The following is an 11776-nucleotide window of genomic DNA, read 5'->3' as shown; positions in this document are numbered from 1 at the left end:
CAAAATGCCACTACTAATGATTGTGACACACCTCTCTCCTCCACCCCTCCTCTTCTTCTTCCTCCATGGCCTCTTCCTGTGCTTTGTCCTCGGAACCAGTGGTGCTCCGTAGGCGTTCAAGGGGCTACGCAAGTACGCAGGCCAAAAGATGCCATGCTGTGCTTAAGCTGGTGTGCTTGGGGGACAGGAGCCACACTTGGGCAGAGGTTCTGTCAGCTCTGCAGGGGCAGGTTTCTTCATCCTCTTTATCGGGTAAGCACTGGGAGGAAGAAGCTGTATTCCATAATCGTCCCCCTGAACTTGTTTGTTATCGCAGGTTTATTGATGATCTCATCTTGATCTGGAATGGTGAAAGATCGAAGCTGGAGGATTTTATTGAATCTCTGAATGACAACCGAAAAAATATATCTTTGACATGGACCATCAACCCAGAAAAGGTTGTATTCCTTGATTTGACCATTAGTATCACTAACGATCATTTTACACTTACCAATTATTTCAAGCCTACCGATCGTAACTCTTATATTCCCCTGGGGAGTTGTCATCACAGCTCCTGGTTGTGCAATATCCCCAGGGGACAGTTCATAAGGTTACGCGGTAATTGTACTACTGAGGATGATTTCGTTAGCCAGACTCAAGTCCTCACCTCCTAGGTTTGAGCAAAAAGGCTACGATGGAGCTGTCCTAGAGGAAGAAGTAACAAGAGTTAGATCATTGGATAGAAATACGTTGATTTCCAACTTAACTAAGGATCCCAATGTAGAGAACCATAATTTCAAAATGGTATTGGATTACAATGTACAATATCGTAAGTTTGAGAGGATCATACAAAAAAATTGGTCTATCCTGAAGCAGGATAAGGTTCTAGGCCCTGTGTTACCAGACCGACCTTAATTTATTTACAAGAAAGCTCCCTCACTAAGGGACCGTTTAGCTCCTGGCGTCTTAAATCCTCCAGTTCCTAGTTCTGATAGGTTATTTTCTTTTTTGGGGGGTTTTTACGAATGCGGAAGATGTGTCCCATGTAGGCACTCCAAAGGAAATATCAAAAAACTGAAAACATTTCTTGCATCAGTCACCAACAAGGAGTATGATATCAGGCAATTAATTACTTGCGACACTGTAGGTGTTGTCTATATGCTGGAGTGTGACTGCGGGCTCCAGTATATTGGCAGAACTTCTAGACCCCTGCATGTAAGGTTGGCTGAACATGTTAATAATATTAAGAAAGGCCCTAAGACCCATAATGTGTGCAGACATTTCAAATTATTCCACCAACAGAACCCCAAGAGTTTGAAATTCTGGGGAATTTAAAGGGTTAAAGCACTGGAGGGGGGGGAATTTTATCAGACAATTAAGTAAAATGGAGTCTTACTGGATATATGAAACCAGCGTTCTCTGCCCTGACGGGTTAAATGTAGATTTTGATACCAATTGTTTTATTTCTGATCGCTAATGTATTTTTATTTTTATTTTTGATTGCTAATGTATCAAGTGATACCAATTGTTTTATTTCCGATCGCTAATGTATTTTTATTTCTGATCGCTAATGTATTTGATTGGAGCAATCGATGGCCGCGGATGATGTACTTATTGATGTTTTTATTTCCCCATTTTTTATAATTTTAATTAATATCTTTATACATTATGGAGATTATTTTATTATTTTATATATATTTTTCTATATTGCATATGTTCCTGAGGAATGATGCATCCCATTAACACATTGTTGGTAATTTTATCTCAATACATTTATATTTGTAATATCGGTGCACACAGACTTGCTTCCGGAATAGATTTCCTGTTCTGGTGTGCGCCGTCTAAGGTTTGTTTACCATCGCTATGGTTACTCACCTTGTATAAAGCGCGGGTGCCCACGTTGTATCTCTATCTGCTGAGGAAGTCCCCGCCCACTGGGACGCTACGCGTCCAGAACAAGGATACGTCGTGACGTCACCTGTGGCCATCGCGCATCCTCATCAGCTGTGTGTATACACTATCGTGTCTTGCTTTGATACTTGCACTGGAAAAGTGCTGCACTTGTAAGTGAAATATTTTAATCTATTCAATAAACTACACTATATGGAGAGCACTATTCTGTTCCCTTTTTGTTCCATATGCCATCACGTATCCTGATCTTCAACACCCTGCCATTTGACGGAAGTCTTGTATGCTGATCTGCTGTGCTACATCCTTATATGACCCATATGGGATTGCCTATTTGACCCTCTGTAATTAAAGGGTCCTGGTTGCCAAGTGAGAGGCCACTCTTATTAATGGTGGAGGGCATATCGATCAGTCACTTATACCGGCATGCTGTTTCATCACACTTAATTGGTTGAATTTCACTGGATGATTCAATGGACTTTTGTTGTTGCTTTTTGGAATTTTAATGAGTTTATTGCATATATGCTCTGCGGTTACTGTTATAGAGTATTCATTATTTTATCTGTATGCAGTTGCACTGCATTTTGTGCCAGTTTTTCAATATAATTTTATTTATATATGTTTATTCATTGCTTGTTTGATTTAGCACTGCACCTTCTATATACTTATTCATTTCAGGGATTTGATTGTTTGACCCTGGTGTTCACTATTTTACATATTCGCGCTGATTTATATGTTTTTTGAGGTCTACTGCTAAAATTACTGCCCTCGATCTGACGTTTGAGGTGATACCTCACATGCATGGTGCAATTGCTGTTTACATACGACACAAGACTGACACTTGTGTTCGCCTTTGCACATGAGCACGGGGGAACTGGGGTGCTTTTTTTTAATTTTTTTTTTTTTTTTAACTGGTCCTTTCCTTTTTTTTTAAATCATTTTTATTGTTATATCAGGGAATGTAAATATCCCCTATGATAGCAATAGATAGTGACAGGTACTCTTTTGTGAAAAAATTGGGGTCTATTAGACCCTAGATTTCTCCTCTGGCATGAAAGCATCTGACCATGCCAAGATCGGTGTGATAAAATGCTTTCCCAATTTCCCAATGGCGCTGTTTTATATCGGGCGAAACCCAAGTCATGAAATGCTCGTAGCATCCGATTTCTTAGGCCATAGAATTGATTGGAGCCATTCTGGTCTCCAATCAGCTCTATGGTCAGCTGGCAGAACCACCGGCTGCATTCTTGGGTTCCCTGGGGGGGACAGGAGAGCCAGAGAAAACCATGGAACACAGCAGGAGGGGACGTTCCCTCCCACTGCTTGTAAAAGCAGTCTAGAGGCTAATTAGCTGGTGTCACGCCTAAATGCGCATTTTTTGCAAACATGACATCTTCTTTAGGGTGTTCTTTGGGCAGGGGTACCAGGGAGGACATACAGAATATGCTTCTCATGCGGCCTGCAGAGCCAATTGGAATTAATATACAGACACTTTTTTGTACTAGCATCAGGCCTTATGGCCAATTAAGTACGGCGCCAACATCTGGTCATTGTGATCCACCCCATCCCATTTTAAGGTTGAATTCGTGGACACAGAGGGGTTACTCCACAACACCAATCGCCATTTTGACTGTCGTATCTGCATGAAGGGAAGACAGAATGAAAAACATTCCGTGTATCCCTCCACTTCACTGCGAGCAAATTATTACATCTCAAGCAGGCTCTCTCCCCCCATCTAATGCCGCGTACACATGACCGGACTTTACGGCATACTTTGCCCGGCGGACTTTTCGACGGACTTTACGACGGAATTTCCAAATGAATGGACTTGCCTACACACGATCAACCAAAGTCTGACGGATTAGTACGTGATGATGTACGACCGGACTAAAACAAGGAAGTTCAGTAGCCAATAGCTGCCCTTGCGTCGGTGTTTTGTAAGTGACAGTGATCGATTGATACTGCACTTGGGTGGGCTGGGCTGGGCTGGGCGGAGGTGCTAAACGCAGGTGCTAGCAGGTATCTGGGCTTATCCCGCTAACGCTGTGTTTTTGGGGACCCTAAACAACTGGGGTCGCTAGTATAGATCTGATCTGATCAAAGATATTGATCCATTCAAACACTATACTAGTAAGGGAGGTGTATGGTGCACGCGTGGGTATTAGCGCCACTGGCACTAATCTGACTCTCCCTGGGGCTGACACTGACGCTAAAACCTGTATTCGGGGGCGATCAGGGGGTTAAACCTTTATTCGGCAATATATGGTGGGTACCCTGACACTATAAAAACCTGATGGTGACAGTAACTAGCATCACCCGTGACACTAAATACAGTGGTCAGAAAAGAAATCTGTACACTACTATATTAGTGACACTGGTGACAGGGAGTGAAAGGGTTAACCTGGGGGTGATCAAGGGGTTAAAACTTTATTAGGGGGGTTTAGGGGGGTCCCTAGACCTATCTGAGCCTACTACTAAGTACCCTAATGCTGATTACTGTCACAAATGACACCAGTACAATGATCAAAGAAAAATATGAAAACTGGACTTGGTGACACTGTGACAGGGAGTGAAGGGGTTAACTGGGGGGTGATCGGGGGGTGATTGGAGGGTGAAATGTGTGCCTATGTGTACTGTGTCAGTGTAGTGTTGGTGCAACTCACGTTTAGATGTCCTCTCTCCGCTCGCTGGAATGGAAAAGAATTCCATAGAGGGAGATGACATCACTTTCCCTGCCTGTGTTTACACTTACAGGCAGGGGACAGTCTCCCATTCGCCAGAACCGGTCACCAGGTCCAGGCCAGAAATCATTGGCCTGGGCCTGGAGACTGATCGATTCTGAAGTGAATCCGATCGCCTCTGGTGCGCATGAGCGCACCCCCTAGGCGGCAGCGCGCCCGACCTTTTAGCTACGACGCCTCGCCCAGGGGAGCCAACCTCCCGCAGTATAACTGAGGCGGCTGGTCCAGAACTGGTTAAGGAGACCCATTATGCACAGCTCAGAGGAGCAGTGATGAGTTATAATGTTGCCCCCCCATACGCAAACGCATTTATGGATATGATAGAAAATTTATTCATTTATGGTAATGTTCTTTTTAAGGAGAACTGTTTGCAGTGTGAGGGGTTGGCATGGATACTCTATTATTATTTCATGCATATTTGAATTTTTTTGTACCAGGTTTGGAGTTTAACGTTAACATTAGCCAGGAGGGAATGCAATTTTTAGACACAAGCCTAACAATTAAAGGAGGTTTTATTTGTAGTGATCTTTATGTTTAAATTAACAGATCGTAATCAACTATTGTATTACAAAAGTTTTCATCCCCCCAGGGTTTTTAGATCTATTCCTAAAGGCCAATTAACTCAGGTTAAAAGAATTCTGAGTGACTCAGCTGAACAGGAAAACATTTAGATGAAACGGAGGATACACTAGTGAGAAGGGGTTATCCTAGACAAGTTATTAGGAAGGAAAGAACAAACACTATGGATAGATGTAAAAGAATAGAGACAGAGAAGAGACTTCCGTTTGTCTTACCATATTGTCCCTACTCTAGACGTGTACAAAACTTTAGAAAACATTGGTCCATGCTTAAGGATAATTATCCACAAATTTTGGAAATGTGAAATGTTCCTATACCTTCATATAGAAAAGGTAGAACTACGTATAGTAGATTGGTCAAATCTGACCAATATCGGCATAAAACTAATTTTGCCAGAACCTTTTTAAGACCCTCTAACAATGGTTCTTACCCTTGTTTGAGCTGCAGTCAATGCAGTTCTATGATAAATGAAAAATGCTTTAATAACCCACATAGTGGTATTAATATTGAGATTCAGGAATACCACACTTGCCAATCATCATTCGTTATTTATATAATCAAATGTCCATGTGGCCTTTTATATTTGGGGGAGACACAGACACTAAAAGATCGTATAGCTAGACACAAATACTCCATACGTGATAAATTAACTCAATTACCGTTAGCAAAGCATTTTGTTAAAATTAAACATACAGTAGCACAACATCGCTTTATGGTTATAGATGCGGTTCCCCATAATAGATAGGGGGGTATTTGAGAATTAAATCTACAAAAATGTGAGGTCCAGTGGATACAGTGTCTGGACACATTACAGCCCAAGAGGTTGAACTCTGACTTTGATCTACATCTCTTTCTATAAAAAACTTACCTTTTCCTCCTTTTAGGATTAATAAATTAAATTGTAAATGATGTGCAATGTATTTATAGGGTGGATTATGTCATATTTTTCTTATTTTAGTATTTTGATGTCCAATTGCTAATCAAATGTATATATTTTCTTGGTAATAGGTTTGAATCAAAATAACCTCCTTATAGATTGTGGAGAGTCAACTCAGCTCATCCAGCATTCACTCTGAGACTAATGCCGCGTACACACGGTCGGACTTTTCGTCTACAAAAGTCCAACGGACGCTGACGGACTAAAGCTGGCTGGTAATCCGATCGTGTGTGGGCTTCTCCGGACTTTCAACGGACTTTTTTAGCCTCAAATCCGACGGACTTTAGATTTGAAGCATGCTTCAAATCTTTACGTCGTAACTACGACGGACCCCGAAGTCCGCTCGTCTGTATGCTAGTCCGACGGACAAAAAAACGACGCATGCTCATAAGCAAAAACTAAACGGAAGCACTCGGTCTAGTAAAACTAGTGTTCGTATTGTAGGTAGCACATTCATCACGCTGCAAAATCTGTGATCGTTGAATGCAGCGCATTTTATTTCTTCTTTACGAAGGCTCTATAAAGAACGAAGGTGTTTTGCTGTTCATAATCAGAGTTCTCCCAAACTGATTTCTGGATTCTTTTTCTCTTTGATCTCATGAATGATATAGTATGCATTTTAAAAACAATGTTTCCATACTAATAATACTTTTTCCCCTTTTTTTTTTTAGGTTTGTAAAGTTACCACAAAGAACCCATTATTCTGTTTTTTTTTTTTATAGTGATTATTTTTTAGTTTTTAGATAAAGTTAACCCAAAGCACCGTTTTTGGTTACGTAAATTTTTTGATTTTCAAGACTTACCACTTGAACATTATTAACATTAGTAATGTATTTTTGGTGTGTTTTTTTTCAAACTCAATGAGATTGTTGTCCCTTGTTAATTTAACATTGTGTGTAAAATCAATGATTTCAAAGAAAAAACATAAAGTCTTTTGCTAAACTCAAAAAATGATCCATTTATTCATGGTCAAAATAAAATAAAGAGGAAGTCAACGCTGGAAAAAGTCGGTGTACCAGAAAATTGGGATCTTGCGGAGTCCATATAAGAGGGAGCACAATCTGGTCCAAGAATCCCAGAGATCAACAGCACCAGCAGATGATCTAGATGTCCCCAGACTGTGGTCCTACAACAGCCTGCGTCTTCTGTCAGACCAGACTGAACCCAGGTCATCATTTTCTTCTCTTCCCTGCAGCCTTTCCTCCACGCTGCCCTGCAGCCTTCCCTGTAGCCTTCTTTTGAGGCTGTGGCTCTGGTGTTTCAGTTGTGGCAGGAGGAGGAGGAGGAGGAGGAGGAGGAGGAGGAGGGGGGGCTGCCTCATGTAGTTGGGTGTTTTGTGTTAGCGTGCCCTGCAGCCCCTTATGGATTGTTTCCCCAAATAGGCGCTCACAAATGAGGCGCTGCTCCCTATTCATCTGAAGAAGCCTGCTGGCTAAGTAGCAGCCATAGGATTCTTCCGCTTCGGGGGGGCTCCTTAAAAAACGGGTGGCCTCTTGCATGAGGCGCAGGGATGCGTCCTGTGTGACCATCCCCTTCCTGGCCCTTTTTTTGGGAAGGTGGAGGGGAGGCACTTGGGATTCGGTCAGGCTCCTACTGGGCCCAGCCACCTCACTTGGCCCAGCCACCTCACTTGGCCCAGCCACCTCACTGGGAGCAGCCACCTCACTGGGAGCAGCCACCTCCTGCCTGACACTGGGCCCAGCCTCCTCCAGGATGATGGTGAATCCGGCCTCCTCCAGGCTGTCCATGGGCCTGGTCTCCTCCTGCCTGCCACTTTCCCCACATTCCTCCTGGATGGACTCATCCTGTGTATAAAAAAAGGACAATAGTTTGAGTATATTTTTTTGGGTTCATCAATGACACACAGTTTGCTTCTCATGAATAGCAAATTCAATGTGAATACTTCTCTTTAATAAAAGAGTCTAATCAGACACCCTAATTATTTCAAGCAGGTGCCAAACATATTTAGCCACTACTGTCAATTGATATGTATACACAATTTTGAGTGCCAAATTATTTTAGACAATTATAACATCCAGTTAACATCATTAATATTAGTACAGTAAATATTTGTTAAAATAATTTACCTGACTCCAGATGGTCATATCTGGTTCATCCAGGATGGAAGACCCAGCTTGCTCCTCATCAGCCTCTGCTGGGGTGGAGGGAAGGGTGGAGGGAAGGGTTGAAAGTGATGGCCTGGCTTCATTCTGGTCATCCAGAAAACGTAGTTGATTATAGTACCACAGCCTGGGTACATAAACATCATCTGCTGATGCTCCTGATCTCCTTGATTCCTGGATCTTCTTATGCTCCCTCTTATACATGTTCCTCAAGCCCCCAATTTTCTTGAGCAATGTCTCCATTGTTGCTTCCGGGATGGTCGCCTGGACAAAGGCCAGAAGTCTCTCCAGCGTTGACTTCCTCACATGCTTAGCATAATACTGAGGGTGTTTCACCTCCCACAAATTCCTCATCTCTCGATATTTGGAAATAAAAGATGTAAGGAACTCTGGATCCTTAAATAGGGGATTCATTATATCTGGAAAAGATGAAGTCACAAGACAAAAAACACTTTTATTATAGGTTTCGGCTAACCCCTCATCATCTTCTCCCTATGTAGGCCTCATCAATCTATCAAGCCATATAGGCCGCTTGCTACAAAGTCATGACCATAAAAACCAAAAAAAAAAAAAAATATCTAAAATTACCTTCGTTTTGTAACGTCCAGGTCCACTATCACCTACCACAGAACGTACGTACGACACGTGCGGAAGGGCCCTCTTTATACACTACGCATGTGTGAAACTCCGCCTGCGTCGCCCGCCCCTGACGTTCGAAATTAACTCATGTTCTCCGCCCCCTAATTCGACGCACAGAACGTACGTACGACACGTGCGGTAGGGCCCTCTTTATACACTACGCATGTGTGAAACTCCGCCTGCGTCGCCCGCCCCTGACGTTCGAAATTAACTCATATTCTCCGCCCCCTAATTCGACGCACAGAATGTACGTACGACACGTGCGCAAGGCCCCTCTTTATACACTACGCATGTGTGAAACTCCGCCTGCGTCGCCCGCCCCTGACGTTCGATTTTAACTCATGTTCTCCGCCCATTTTTTGTTACGGCGCGTAGTGGAGTTAAAGAATGGCGGAGACACCTGAAATGTTGACGACCTCAGGTAGTGGAGACAGCCCGGAGGCTGGAACGTCAGCGAAATCTATGAGGCCTAGATTTAAGGCCTCTAATATGAGTTTTAAAGAGATGGTGGAGATGGTGGCCATTCTTCACAAAGACGACTATGATGGCAATTATGGGCCGTACGCACGGCCAAATTTGCGCAAGGCCAAAATAATGGCGAAGGTCGTGGAGACTTTGCAGGCATCTTTTGGGGTCCAGCGCTCCAAAGATCAACTGCGAAAAAGATGGTCTGACCTGAAACTCAGGGAGCCGGATCAATACCGACGTATCCGGAAAGTTCTTAAAAAAAGTAAGTACTTGTCGTGTTTTTCTCTTGTGTTTATTACCTTGGATACTGCTCCATGTGCTTTTCCTTCCTATCCGATTTTTTGTTCATCGTTTTAAACGATCTTTTAATAAACCTCGTTACATATCTATAGATATATATCTATATATACATATACACATATATATACATACATATATATATATACATATACATATATATATACATATATATATACATATACATATATATATACATATATATATATATACATATATATACACATACATATATATATATACATATATATATATATATACATATATATACACATATATATATATACATATATATATATATATATATATATATATATATATATATATATATATATATATATATATATATATATATATAACTATATATATATATAACTATATATATATATATATATAACTATAGAGAGAGAGATATATATATATATATATATATATATTGAGAGATAGATATAGATATAGATATAGAGATATAGAGAGAGAGAGAGAGAGAGAGAAATATATAGAGAGAGAGAAATATAGAGATAGGTAGATAGATAGATATAGAAATGTAAAACATTCTTTTTGAAGATTTGAAGTTATCTTAATTTTTTGGCTTTACATTTAGTTAGATATTTAGAGATTTTGTTCCAGATATAGAGAGAGATCAAAAGATTATTAACTATATTTTGAGATATTGATATCTATCTATCCGATATGTCTTTCTAATTTTAAATATTGAGGTAAAATAGGAACTCTACACAAACCACTTCATTACAAATGTTGGAAAATTACTATGTACTAAAATATCTGTGTGCTAATTAGATTAATAATTTTTTGTTTCACATAGGGGAAAAATCACTCAGCCAACAACCAGAAGACAGTCCACCCCAAGCAAAACATGATTGGGAAATAAGCCCAAGTCCCATTGAGGATGTGGAGGAAGGAGAGGTGGGCGACATGGGCACCCCACCAGGTGAGTGTCTGACACACCAGCTTACGGTAATCTATGCATGGCTGCCTTTTATTTTATGTAATTTTTCTACTCTATTTTAGGTGATCTGGTTGTGCTTGAGTCAAGCAACAGCGCCACCCCCGAGGATGTTCATGAAGTATGCGACATGGGCACCCCACCAGGTCAGTGTTTGAGACACCAGCTTTATGGTAAGGTAAACTTATGTGTGCATATTTCTAAACATATTTTTTTTTTCATTCCACTTTAGGTCCAAGTGACTATTTCACCACAGACAGTGCCCAACGGCTAATTGCTCAAATAATGGCCTGGAATGGGAAGATCGATCAAATGCGGAATCGGCTGGATCGTATGCAGCAGGAAATGAAGGACATGATTGATGTTTTGGGTCGAATCTAAATGCCCTTTTTTAAACCCCAAAACATCAATCATGTCCTTCATTTCCTGTTTTGCTGACCCCATTCTGGGCCTTCTCTTTTTTTTTTTTTTGGCAGAACATAAATGGCTGTTTAACCTAATGTAAAAAAGGAGGGCTGTTTCTCGTAAATACCTCAAAAATCCACAAAAAAATAAAACTTGATTTTCAAAAAAACACAAAAAAAAAAAAAAAAAAAACTTGATTTTAAAAAACCAAAAAAATTAAAAAACTTGATTTTAAAAAACCAAAAAAATTAAAAAACTTGATTTTAAAAAACAAACAAAATTAAAAAACTTGATTTTAAAAAACAAAAAAAATTAAAAAACTTGATTTTAAAAAACAAAAAAAATTAAAAAACTTGATTTTAAAAAACAAAAAAAATTAAAAAACTTGATTTTAAAAAACAAAAAAAATTAAAAAACTTGATTTTAAAAAACAAAAAAAATTCAAAAACTTGATTTTAAAAAACAAAAAAAATTCAAAAACTTGATTTTAAAAAACCAAAAAAAATAATATACAAACTTTATTAAAAAAAAATAATAAAAACAAAAATAACTTGATAAAAAAAAAAAACATAAACAAAAAAATTGCTTTAAAAAAAAAAAAAACAAAACAAAACTTGATTTTCCCAAAACAAAAAAATAAGCCTGTTTGTGAAAATCAAAAAGCCAAAAATATTTTTTGTGGATTAGGTATAAATATTTAGATATAATTATATTTTGCTACATTATTAAGATA

The 11776-nt window shown here is 39.8% G+C and overlaps 1 protein-coding gene across 1 annotated transcript; it reads right to left on the bottom strand.

Annotated features, from left to right (window-relative positions):
• Positions 1–6720: 6720 nt before the first annotated feature.
• Positions 6721–8683, bottom strand: LOC141124119 (uncharacterized). Its single transcript, XM_073612201.1, has 2 exons — positions 8232–8683; positions 6721–7949 (listed from the first exon to the last, which is right to left on the bottom strand). The coding sequence occupies exons 1-2, from the start codon at positions 8679–8681 to the stop codon at positions 7317–7319; spliced, it is 1083 nt and encodes a 360-aa protein (XP_073468302.1). The 5' UTR covers positions 8682–8683; the 3' UTR covers positions 6721–7316.
• Positions 8684–11776: the final 3093 nt, after the last annotated feature.

The sequence above is a fragment of the Aquarana catesbeiana genome, linkage group LG01 (genome assembly GCF_042186555.1).
Source record: "Aquarana catesbeiana isolate 2022-GZ linkage group LG01, ASM4218655v1, whole genome shotgun sequence".
Classification (NCBI taxonomy): domain Eukaryota; kingdom Metazoa; phylum Chordata; class Amphibia; order Anura; family Ranidae; genus Aquarana; species Aquarana catesbeiana.
Note: the sequence above shows the minus strand (reverse complement) of the source record. Positions and strands in the feature narration are given on the sequence as shown.

Excerpts from the sequence above, each read along its gene's own strand:
- LOC141124119 (XM_073612201.1), bottom strand. The coding sequence starts at position 8,681 with ATGAATCCCCTATTTAAGGATCCAGAGTTCCTTACATCTTTTATTTCC. Across the intron at positions 7,950-8,231 it reads ATATGACCATCTGGAGTCAG|GATGAGTCCATCCAGGAGGA; the intron begins GTAAATTATTTT and ends TTTTATACACAG.